General features: G+C 46.9%; 1 protein-coding gene across 1 annotated transcript in view; it reads left to right on the forward strand.

Moving 5' to 3' along the window:
* The window catches only part of CACNA1B (calcium voltage-gated channel subunit alpha1 B), a 272,146-nt gene that overhangs the window by 169,062 nt on the left and 90,478 nt on the right, over positions 1 to 12,606 (forward strand). Inside the window, exons 17-19 of the mRNA XM_088523279.1 lie at positions 869 to 986; positions 7,391 to 7,458; positions 10,481 to 10,587. Coding sequence (XP_088379405.1) covers positions 869 to 986; positions 7,391 to 7,458; positions 10,481 to 10,587 — 293 coding nt within the window. The remainder of the gene's footprint in view (positions 1 to 868; positions 987 to 7,390; positions 7,459 to 10,480; positions 10,588 to 12,606) is intronic.

Here is a 12,606-nt window from a genome sequence, read left to right on the forward strand (position 1 = left end):
TATGGCTCTTCCCAGAAAGCAGGAGTGGTTGTGAATTCACAGAAATGATTTGTATGCAAGCTCGAACAGTCTTGTATATTTTAGTGCAGAGCTGAAAGTCTGATGGCCTGGCCTGTAGCCTCAGTCGCACTGATGAGCACCCACGACAAGTCCAATCACGCAGGTTGCTCCAGGTTGAATTATTTGAGACAGTGTTCAGTATTTGGGAAACAAGTTTGTATCTGCGCTATACACGCTTGTGTATATACTTGCTGTGATCCGATCGCGGTTGTCAGTATTATCCTTGCTGCAAGAATCTTTCTATCCCTCAGCTGAGGAGAAGACTGGAATCTGCAGCTGCTGGTGGTGTCAGTACGTCCTGTGGGTGGAAGGACTTTGTTCAGGGTCCGATGTCCACCTGCACACTTTACTGTGGGGAGGAAAGGAGAATAGGGCTTGGAAAAGCCTTTTTTTTTTTTTTTTTTTTTTTTTTGCCCCTGGAAATGAAAGGAGTTGAAATTATTAGAGAATCCTGTTCAGGGCACAGACTACAGAGGTTGGTTTTCTCCTGTCTCTAAGAAATGCCATGCACGGAGCTGTCAAAACTTGGATATCTCTGCCTGAACTAAAAATGGAGAGGGAAAGAAATATTGCTGGGATTGCAAAGGCAACGTTGCTTTTGCTGCTTCTGCACCCAGTCTAGGGTGAGACCAGCCAAGCCCAGGGGCTCTAGTGTCTGGCACCAGTGTCTGACGCACCAGCTTGCTCATCCCTTCTCTTCCCATAGGTCCGTCCTGGATTGTATCTGATTGCCTAGGTCCTCTAGACCTTTTCTAATTTTTTTTTCCTTGTGTCACCATTTCTTCTTCTCTCATATGTCACCGTGCAGATCCTGACGGGGGAGGACTGGAACGCAGTGATGTACCACGGGATCGAGTCGCAAGGTGGTGTCCGCTCAGGAATGTTTTCCTCCATTTACTTCATCGTCCTGACATTGTTTGGTAACTGTATCCTTATACCCTGGTTTGCATTAGTAGCGCCATGTGTCCTGCACTCCTCCCCAGCACACAGAGGTGACCACCATGGAGGGTGGAACAGGCCCTGGGCAGGGACACCTGGGTTGCTCATTCTGTCACGGGGTGGACGCGCTCAACTGGGTTTTAGCCAAGTTAAAAAATTACTACTTTACCGTTTACGTTACCTCTCTAATCCAAGTACATGCTTCCTAACTCTGAGCTGCTAGAAATATCTGGTTTATTTTAAATGCTTCCTGCTCAGCATGCTTTTTAAGACCAGATCATTGCTAGAGCTTCACTCCTTATAGAACCGGAGTCAGCAGGGTTAAAGCAGGCGCAGGCAGGTTGCCTGTGCCAGCAACATGTTTCTGATTGCAATGTGAATGTGGTCTTCATTTCAAGGTTTACATATTAGATTAAGGACACTCTATTGTGAATTAATTTGCATTGTGGGAAGAACGATTTATATCAAATCAGAAAGGGTCTTTGTACCCCGGGTATGTTCACGGATAGTTTGCACCGGGAACAAAGAGCTGAAATTGGTTTGGAGTATTAGATCAGGCCTCTTGTTTGATCCCTCCCTTTGTCTTCAAGACAGTTTAAGCAGCTACTGATGATAAAAATGCCTTAAATTGTCTTGTCCCTATGTAAGTGCTTTAAAGTTGACTCCAGATCTTCATTCTCAGGCTCTGAGAGCATTGGGTGATGCTCCAAGACCAAATACCTGAGATCTGTGAAGTTGTTTTGTTCTGCTTCGCCATGGAAATCTGCCCGGGGCAAACAGGAGACGGGCGCTCGCCTCCCCCTGAAGGCCCTGGGCGCCCAGCAGTAGATTTGCCATGTTCGTGTCCCCAGACACCTCTGAGAAGGCAAGAAAGTACGTCAAGTGCAGCAAGGATTTGAAAGGGAGGATGGATTTTATACGTGTTTATATGAAAAGCAGCAGAGAGCAGCTTGGTGCTGGTGGCCGGGCGCGATGAGGAGAGCCAGTAGAGCACGGTGAAGGCTCTATCGCGCCTCGCGGTGGGGACTGTCAGTGGGATGGCGATGTGTAGCATTGCTCATGCTAACTAGGTAGAAAATTGTGGGGATGAGATGTTTGTAGCAGAGAGAAACAGAGCATCCTTGCAAATAGAAACTAGAAAAGTCTTGCATGTGTGAGGCAATGTAGCCGATTTGTTTGTTCTGGAAAACAGGGATAAGACTGCTGAGCGTTGCAGCTCTGCTTGGGAGCCCCCATACTGTTTCCCAGCGGTGCGAACCTTACAGTTCTGTGTGCTCTGTGTTTCCTTGGAGTCTTACCTGGATTAGCAGCATTGGCTGGTAGCTGCCATGCGAGGGGAAGGGCAATGGGGTGCGATACTTGTACTGAATTGTTGCACCTAGACTTGTTCATCCCTTCAGCTGGCGGTTGAGAGGGGAAGATATGGGGCATAGGCATGTGCTGAGTGAGGAGGAGGGCTCTGGTTCTTTGTTTTGCATGAAATGTCCCCATGAAGCGTGAGGGACTGTGACAGGAACAGCAGAGCGGCAACATGGGAGTTGTACTTGTCACAGAAGTGTGTCTCTGTGGAATTTGCCCTGTAAATGTGCACTTCTAGAGCAACAGTAAGTGTGACACATGGGCTAGTTTGGCAGTCAGGCACAGGCATCCACCTCATGGCAGTCAACCTGCTCCCTTCAGAAACATGAGGCTTTTAAAAACTGGGTCAATGGAGAGCTGCATGAGAGGGAGAGCTCTCAATCCCGAGGGCTTGGCATTTGGAAATGAGATTAAGCTGTAAGCACGCCTGACAGCAAGGCTGAGAGAGAGAGAGGCTTAACCTTAGAGCGACTAAGATTCAGCATTTTAAAAGGACAGGATATCAAGCCCCTTTTATTAAATGAGGGAGCTTCTCTCTTGACCGTTACGTTTTGTTAGAAGGGGAAGAGCAGGGGGATGATGTCTCAGGCAGTCAGTGCCGCCGCCTCCAGAGCCGGCTACAGGCCTGGCTCGCGGGAAGAGGCCGCCGCAGGAGGTGGGGAGCGGGATCCTGCGGCTGCCCCAGCTGGAGCAGCCTCTGTGCTGGCCATGGTTGTACGGCCTTCTCCTGTGCTTCATCCTTCCTGTGATCCTCGCACACAGCATGAGAACACATCCACCTCCTCGCTGGGAAGCGAGACGACTCACCCCCGTACCTGCTTCTCTGTGGTAATTTGTTGAAATTGAAATTCGTCTGAAACATCAGTGGGTTCTTCCCACCCCTCTACCTTTGCTGGCTGTTCCCAGAAGCCTTGAAATCTTCTATAGCATTAGTTTTTCTAATTTGCTGTTGCTTATCTGTGAAATATTTCACCAAGGCAGAGGGCAGACCAGATGCTAAATGATCAGCATAAAATAATGGTCTCTGTCTGAAGTATTTGGACACAATTGACTGGTTGGGTGGGCTGAGCAAACCCCACCAGTGTTATTTTGCCTATAAAGGAGACCTCATGTTGCAGAGCAAAACTATGCATCAGAGTTCCTCCTTAGCTGCTGGTTGGATACATAAGAAGGTTATAGCTGGGGAAATGCAACTTTAAAGGCATTTTAGTGAAGTAGATCTTTCAGTATTTATTATTTGCAGTGGTTTTCTTTATTTCCCCTTTGAGTGATTGGCAGTTGATGTGATCCTGCACTCCAGAGCTCTTCACATTAGAGGCTCAGTTGCTGCTTGTGCAGGACAGTCCCCGCTGGTGATGTGCCCGAAGCTGGTGGCAGTTCCAGTGTCACCAGAGAGAGCCTCTGGGCATGGGGAGAAGGAGGTGAAAAGACCAGAAATCATTTTATAATGGAGCAAATTGATTGAAGAAAACTTCACCTGCTTCTTGATATAAACCTGAAGCAAATCTATGGAGATTCACATCCTTGTAGGAGACTCAGAGATTTGCACCAGGTTTCTTTTATAGAAATAGGTCAGTCTGAGAGGCCCAGTGCGATCTCAGAGAATTTGGAGTGCTCTTCTGCGTGGACGTGTTTGCCCTTGAGCTTCCTGGGGTGAGGATGAGGCTGGAGGCTACCTTTTTTCCCAGCTATCAGGTGTGGAGTCGTGACCAGCCCTCCCGAGGCAGGCTCCAGGGCAGCCCGAGCCTTCTGTTTTGTGCCTTCTCATTTTGATTTTCTCGCATCACACATTGAAAGCAGTTTCCTAAGCCCCATCTGGAAGGCTGAGCAGCAGCCAAACAAAAGGCATTTCAGTTCCTTTGCTGGCAGTAGATTTATTTTTACTTTTTTAACATCAATATTTGGTGAGTTCATTTTTATGAACTTAGAAGGACTGAATCATTTCTTTTCTTTTGAGAAGCAGAGCTAGTGATTTGGGGTCAGTTTGCAAAATCTGCCCTTTTTGAGCATAAGGGATTCCTTTGCTCTCTCCGAGCTGCTTGGGGCTTTTTAATTGGTCCTAGTCATAAAAACTAGGTATGTGGTGGGTGCTGACTTCCCCTGCTGCTTATTGCAACTCTGTTGCTTCTTTGAATCCGTTTATATTTTTCAAGAGGCTTTGCAAGGAGAAGAACCAAAAGCTTTGCTTTTATAAAGAGGAAATCTCCTACATTACATCTCTTGTTCCACAGAAGGATTTGGCCCGCTTTTGGGGAAATGACACTGTGTCTGCATTCATCGTTATCCCGTAAAGTGATATATCTGTTGGAGGGAGTAAAGAAACACCTGCACCCCTCCCAAATCTTACCCTGTAGACCAAAAAGAAGAGGAAACCCCTGCAGAAGAGCCTCAAGCGCAGGCTCTTGGGAAGTGCCAGCACTCCCAGCCGAGGCCCTGGCTGCCTTTGGCCGCTGCTGCCGTGGGGAGCCTGGCCGGGCTCAGTGCGGTCTGTGAGTGTGTCCAAGGCACGGAGCTGGAGTCTGCACCGTGCCTGGGAAATCCCAGAGCTCGGCCAAAGGGCAGAGGGACCTTTACTGGTCAGGAAACAGCACTTCTACCAGGTTACATCTGCTTAGAGTTGGGTCAAAATGGTCCATTAAAAATATCTGTCTTTCCAGTGACTGATTGTGTTGCATGAGACATTTTGGGAGGGGTGTGTAGGAGGCTGCGGTAGGTAGATAGTTTTATTCGTGAGGCATTTATTCAGTGGGTGGGAGGCTTCGAAGCATTTCCAACGTCCTGGAAGCACCCGGAGGAAGGAAGGAACCCAAACAGCTGCAGCTGCCCAGGCCCGCAGCAGTGCCCGCGGGCCTGGCGCCTCCACGCCGCCCGTGAAAGTGGAGCCCTCCGCTCCAGCCGGTGCTTAAAACGAGTGGAGAAATCAGTATCTTTGTAAATGAAAGGACGGTGGAGCTCGTGCTTCAGCCAGCCATTCAGGAGACAGCAGTGCGGGTGGAAACCCATGTTTCAGCATCGCCTTCTTTCCCTTTTGCTCGTTATTTGCTGGCTCCCAGGAATGATGTGCTCCCGCCTGTGCTCCTTGCTACCCTGTCTGAGCAGAGGAAGCAGCAAGTGATGGCGATTGGGTTTCAAACCTCCTTCAGATCCAGAGCAATGTTCTGCACACAGTGCAGTCCTCCCTCCCATGCTGCTTGGGGAAGAAGCATGGTGGCCAGGGCTCTGCTTGCAGCATCGCCGGGAGCTCCTGCGGGCCTCGGCAGCCGGGATGCAACGGAGCCTAAGCCCTACTGTCCTGTCACGCTCTGGACAAATACAAGTTCTGTTTTCTACTGGTAGGAGCAAATGATCTGGTTTTGATAGTTATTTGGGCTCTGGAGACATTCATTTCAATGGGAATTAGAGACATGGGTGCCTGGTTATAAAATTCTTAATCAGATTGTGTTTGAAGGCTCTTGAGAGGAAAAGCAAAAAGAAAGGCCTGGAGCTGATGGGTGGCCCCTGTGCCAGCGCTCTGCCTGCAGGTCCTTGGCCCTCCTGTGCCAGGGATGGTCGGTGGGACTGGCCCGGGCTCGGTGAACCAGCCTGGCACCGCTCCTGGGCCCTGTTGTTCAGGGAGAAGCCTCGGGCGCCTCCTCGAGCCATTTCCTGGCAGAGGGGACGCAGTGCGGGGCGCCAGGCCGAGGCACCTCGCAGGCTCCTCGCGGGGCGGCGGGGCCCTGCTAGCTCCCCCTCGCTGCTGCCACTGCACCGCTGTGCACCGTGTCGCCAGCTCGGGCCAAATCCCCTCTGGTTACTTTGGATTAGGTATCTCCCTATAACTACTGCAGCCATTCTACTCATTTTATTGACAGCTCGCTCTGGTCCCAAACTCATATTTTGCTTTGTGCTGGTGAGGATAATACATTGCTATAAAGGCCAGAGAGCAAATATGTTCTAGATCACCTATATTATCATGTATGTTCATATTTAGCATACCTTTCTGAAGCAATGGTGGAGTGATCCTATCTTCTGTCACTGGGTAGTGTTGAAGAACTTAATGCATTTTCTACAGTAATTTAGATGTGGCTGTACTTTGCACACTCTCCCTTTGTATGCAAAGCTATTGGATTTACAATTTTCTCTGGGCTGTTTTGCAGACACATAGGTGGAATAACAACTATAAGATATATGAAGAGACAAGTAACAGCTGAAATCATTAAGGCCCAAGAATGAAAATAATAAATGACCTAATAGTTGAAGGGAAATCTTATGTCTGAAGAATATAACACAATTATACAGAGAGATTCTGGCTGGCAGGGGCATGGGCATTTGTACTGCTGCACTAACGAGCCATTTGGCCTGGCCCAGCAGCCTGCGGCCCAGCAGAGCTGATTAGCTGTGGCAGAGCCCTGCTAACAGGCTCTCGTGCTGTCGTGCTCCGCGTGACGCTGCAGGGTTCGCAGGGAGGAGGGCAAGACTGATCCAATTGTCATATTGACTTGGATGTGGTAAGTCATGAGAATTTCCTCCCACTGATGCGTAACACAGCAGTGACATAAACCTAACTTTTTCAAAAAGCTGAGTGCTTTTATATAGCTGTACATTTATGTTATGCAAATGTTGTCATTAACATGACCAGTTTCCCAGGGACTGTTGCTTGTCTATAAGAGAGGAAGGCAGATGGCAAGAATCTGGTGTCTGTACAGGCATGGGTGTGGATTTTCTGGGAGGATGGAGCAGGGACTTTTGCATGTCTTAACGCCCCCACGGGATGCCTAATCAATTGCACCTATAGTACTGTAAAGCCCATCTGCTCAGCATATGATTATGACATGTGGGTTGGTAAAGAGACAGAGAATACCCCTTATGCTGTAGAGCCAGGTCCTGGCAGAACTGAGTGCATCATAAATGAAGAAGACAAAACAGTGGTGCAAGGGGTCAGTCTATAATATACTGAAGATTTTAAGTGCGTGAAGAAGGGTGCTGACAGCAAAAGAGGAATTATTTCGTGTATTTGCTGTATGCAAACTTTTCCTTAGCTGCTCCTCCAAAGATACACTTCTGAACGTCTTCTTGGCTATTGCTGTTGACAACCTTGCAAACGCACAAGAACTCACCAAGGTATGTGCAAGATTACTGTTTTTTCAGACTTTGCCGAGCGCTGTGGCAGGTTGTCTCCCTTCTCCCCGAGCAGCTGAGATTTCTCACGTCCCACCATCACCTCCCCAAATGCACACGAGCTTGGACACAGCTGCTGCATCTGCGGCGTCTCTGACCCGTCCCTTGAGACACGATGCCCTGGTTTCCTAAAGAGTCTGTTTGTGCAGTACCTGGATAGCAACTGCCATTGCGGAGTCCTTTGGTGAGGACTTTGGTGAGGAAGTTTACTCTCATTCACTTTGGCTTCATTACAGAGGCTGGTTTCCATGAACCATCTCATATTCCTTAAGTTCTTTTTATCATGGAGTGTTGCTCCTGTGCGCAGGTCCACAGGCATTCCTAGCAATTGTTGTTCTCAAGAGCAGAGGCAAAACATCGAAAGGGTTTTGGCTGATTCAGTACTTGAGGCTTAGGAGAGAGCAAATGCAGGTGTTGTATTGCTGCTTTCGCTGTTTCATGCTAATGCTTTGTACCTTACTGAGTTTCGGGATGAATCAAAGATTTAAAATTCTCCATTGGCTGTATGGAAAAAACTTGAAGAGGCTTTTGTGAAATTTCAGTCAAGATCCTAAAAGTCTCCTGGCTCTCACGAGGTGGAAGACACCAGCCACAGCACGGGCAGAAAGCGGGGCCCTGAGAGGAGCTGGCACTGATGCAGCTCTGCTGTGTGCTCAGGTTTATGCTGCAGCATTCCTTAGGGAGAACAGATGTACAATCTGAATCTGTGCAGGAAGGATCCTAAATGCTGCAGTTTCTCTTCATATTACATGCTTTTGACCTCTCGTAGAATATGGCATGTTTATGAGGCTGCATCACATTTTGTTTGCATTTTTCTAGCTTGCTCTCACCATGCAGATAAAAATATTTCTGTCTGGTGGTTATGCCTGCCTGAGTGCTATCAATTGTGGTGACCTGCTAGATTATAAAGAGCATTGTGTCCATCTTGGCATTCATATTTCACTAACTTTATCTTGGCTACTCCTTACAGGGAAGGTGGTCCACTAGCCATGGCCTTTAGTAGTGGCTGGTAGGGCTGCTTTCCCTCGCTGGAACTGCAGAAATACTCAGCTCTTCCTGTGCTTTCCGGAGGCTGCAGAAGTCTCTGGCTTGGAGGGACACATCTTCTCAGCCCTCCTTAGCAGGGGATTCGTGAGCAGCCCTTCTGTGTGCTGAGAGATCAGGCCCAGCACAGTTGCTGGAGAATGAAGCTCATCCTACATCTTAATCCTTTTAATGCTTAATGCTTCTTGCTGAATATTTCAGCAGCTGACTGGGTTGGTTAGAAACCTCACTGTTGATGTTTATAAAGTATAATTAAATATTGATGGATTCAGCAGCATTGCCAAATCATAAAGCTTCTTCTGAAACTCTTTTTTTTTTGCTTTAATTTTCTTTATGATCCCCCCTCCCCCAAATCACTGGGGCTTTCAAAAGAAGAGGAAAAATAGATAAAAAATAATTCAATTATATAGCATACCTGATGAATTGAGGGATTTGTTGCTGAGTAAATATGGTCATGAAAAAATCAAAAATGGCCTGGGGATATAATTAAGTTACTCTGGAGTCAGTTGATCTCAGGAGACTTTCTTGACACTTACGCTGTAAAACTAATCAAGATCAGTGCTGCATATAATGGGGAAAACTATAAGCTGCCTGCAACTGCTTCTGTTTCGGAAAGACAAAGTTTTCCAACTAGCCTTCATGTCTGGAGCATTTCAATCAGTATTTTCAGTTTTGGATATAGAACAAGGCTTAATTTATCACAACATTTGAAATTCCTGGGTGATTTAGCTGGGCGTTGACCTTAATGGAAAGTGTTAGAATTGTAGCTATGTTTAATTTGGTGTATATAGAGAGACTCTATCCTTCAGCCTCACCTCTTCCTCACCTGCCTCCCTCCCCAGGTCTCTCTTACTCCCTTCTTTGCTAGTGCAAACTTATAAATGACTTAAACTCTCCCAACTTTGCTTCTAGTGGTTTCCTAGATCTTCCCAAATCCCTTTGGATTTCAAATCTTTGGAAAATCTCTCCCATTTTTCCATCTACTGACGTTTTTCCTCCCTGTCTACTTAGAAAGGTTTCTAAAACTGTCCCAAAGCTCTGCTTTTGAAATCTTCTCTCTGCTGGCAGTCCTGTGATGTCTCTGATGTCAAACAGCACCTTGTTCTGCATCCTGATGAAACGGGCATGTAAATCATCTCAGGGTGACCAGGGAAACCCTGGTCTTCCTAAATTTCCTAGAGTGCCTGCTGAGAGCAGAGTACATCCTCCTGCCAACAGTCACGGGGATGGCAGTATAAGGTCACATGCTGCGGAGCAGGAGCGATGTATTTCTCTTCCAGGTACCCTGGGAAGGAGAACAGAAATCACGGTTCTGCTTGGTGGGAACTTGAAACGCCAACAGAGGTTAAAAATCCCCACCTATGAACTGTGGGTTATGTAGAAGGCTGAGCATAACCATCTTTCTATCAGCACTTTAACACAGCTTCTCCATGGTGGGGTCCGTCGGATCCTTGACTGCTCATTGGATTTACTGTTTTACAAAGTCCCTTTGGCCAGAAGTCAGGAAGGCGTTAGGAGTCCGTGTCCCACAGGTTTCAGGATGATGCAGGTCTTTGAATGCTTTCATGCACGCAAGTCCCGAGGTACCTAGGAGTCCCTCTGCTCTAGGAATGTTGGACTTTGTGTCACTTCTCTCCCTGCTGCAGCCTCCTGGGTAAGGCGAAGCCATAAGAGGCAATTCCTGGGAGAAAAGAGAGCCTGGGCAGGCAGGCTGCTCTTAGAAAAATACAGCAAACCTTGTGTTTCTCCTGCCCAACCAGCTGCTGATGGCAGCAGGACCCTACGGAAGGGCCCGGATGGGTTTCCAGAGGTTCCGCAGCACAGGGTAGCATCATGTGCCCCTTGCCCCTTGCCTTCAACAAGTTCCTGCCACCGTCCGTGCGTGATGCATGCTCTGATTTGTCTTGGTTTCCTTTAACAGGATGAGGAGGAGATGGAAGAAGCTACAAACCAAAAGCTTGCCCTGCAAAAGGCCAAGGAAGTTGCAGAAGTCAGCCCCATGTCTGCAGCTAACATTTCCATAGCCGCGTAAGCGTTATCTTTTATTTTGGGGGAATGTTGTCATTTTTTTTTTGCTGTTTTTCAGTATGGGTATATGTCTGTTCAGCTGTAGCATCCCAGAGTACTCTGTAAGCCCCTTTATACTGTCCCCGTTACTTACTGGGCTTTAGGTTGACTGAATACTCTGGTCCTGATCACTTAACCATGTATTTAATTAGGTACTTCTTAAATTTTGCTTTGTTTGTTTGTAATAGCTCATCTTTTGCCTTGCTGTGAATAACTGTGTTTTAGGAGGACTAAATAAGTGTCCTAGGATAGATTTCACCAGGTGAAGAGTCAGCATTTCACTTTGGATTTTTAATTTTGAGGTGTGTGTTTATAACATGGAGTATTGTTTAATAATCTCTGCTTAGAGAATTTAAGCATAAAGACATCCTCCTAAACATCATATTGAAAAAAACTGACTTGAATGTTCATTCTTTGCTTTCTGAAAGTGTTCTGAGATGAAAAAAAGTTTCATATGTGAGCAGTCACTGGTTTACTCTCGGAAGCATCAGTTTGTATTTTCAAGTACGTTTTCACTGCATTGATATGGGCATATGCATAGATTCTGTAATACTGCTTTGGAAGAATGCCTCAAAAATGTTCCTTGGCGCTCACCTTCTCACATATCCTGTTCTTAGCTGGGGTGAAGCATTTGTATGTAGGTGGAAATACTTGTCCAGACATTGCTGGAAATGCTGGTCAACACAAGCTCTGCCCGTCTGGGATTGTGAGTCCTGGGTTTGAAATGTGCTTCCCTTCCCAGTGCTTTATTGATTAAGCACGTTTGTTTGAAGGTGCTTGTAGCTTTTCAGGAGTTGTAGTGCCAGGAATATTGACGTGAAAAAAATCAGTCCTGCATTTTGCTGAGAGCTGCTGGTATTTTCCAACAGCTTCTAATAGGGAAGACCCCAGGAGCTGGGGAAGATGAAGCCTCAGAAAGGAAATTGGTTTTCCTTGGTTTTAATCCAAACTCTCTGGAATGTGGCAGGATCCCAGTTTGGTCTTTTGCTGCAGAGGAACCTCATGAGATCTTTGTTAGTGGGACTGTAAAGCAGTATCATTAAAGCCAGTGGACCAAATGGAGCCCATTCACTATATGAGGAGGATAAAGAATAGTATTTGACAGCTATTTTATTATTTTAGCATTGTATTTTACAATTATTGCTTTAATCAGCTCCTGTTCATGCCATGTTCATGTGCTGTTTTTCACTATAATCCTTTTCTTACAAGGATTTCCTATCCAGTCTCAGAGAGACCTCCTGTGTGGATATTTGCTCTTGTTCTTTGATGAAGCAAATAATGGAGCTTATTTTCTTCTTTTTTTAAGGAAAGTATAGTACATATGTGGATTATTTGGAAATCAGAAAATCCACTTTAAAGGAGCCAAAAATAACCTTATTCCATGATTTCTCACCTGACTTTCACCTAGTTTTCAGTATCACAGGTCCAGATTTATAATCCCATTTGAAAGTGAGTACAAAATTGTGGCTTTCTTATTCTGTCTCAGATTGTGTCTGTCCAGATTTCTGCAGAAAAAGCAGAGTTGCTGGATGCCCTCTTTGCTTTGGTGTTTACCAAAGGCAGCCCTTTAGAGCCCCAGGCCTTAAGGACAAGAGAGGAAGCCTGGAGAGAGGAAGACTTGCCCTGGCTAGAGGAAGATTGGGTCAGAGAGCACCTAAGGAAACTCAATACCCACAGATCCATGGGCCCTGATGGGATGCACCCCAGAGTGCTGCAGGAGCTGGCAGATGCCATAGCTAAGCCGCTCTGCATCATCTTTGAAAGATCCTGGAGAACGGGGGAGGTGCCGGAGGACTGGAAGAAGGCCAATGTCACGCCAGTCTTCAAAAAAGGCAAGAAGGAGGACCCAGGCAACTACAGGCCAGTCAGCCTCACCTCCGTCCCCGGAAAAGTGATAGAACGGCTCATACTGGCTGTTGTCTCCAGGCACATGGAGGACAAGAAGGTGCTCAAGAGTAGTCAGCATGAATTCACCAAGGG

This window comes from Tinamus guttatus, unplaced genomic scaffold (assembly GCF_059628265.1).
Source record: "Tinamus guttatus ecotype Peru unplaced genomic scaffold, ASM5962826v1 Tinamus_guttatus_pri_ptg000177l, whole genome shotgun sequence".
Taxonomy (NCBI): domain Eukaryota; kingdom Metazoa; phylum Chordata; class Aves; order Tinamiformes; family Tinamidae; genus Tinamus; species Tinamus guttatus.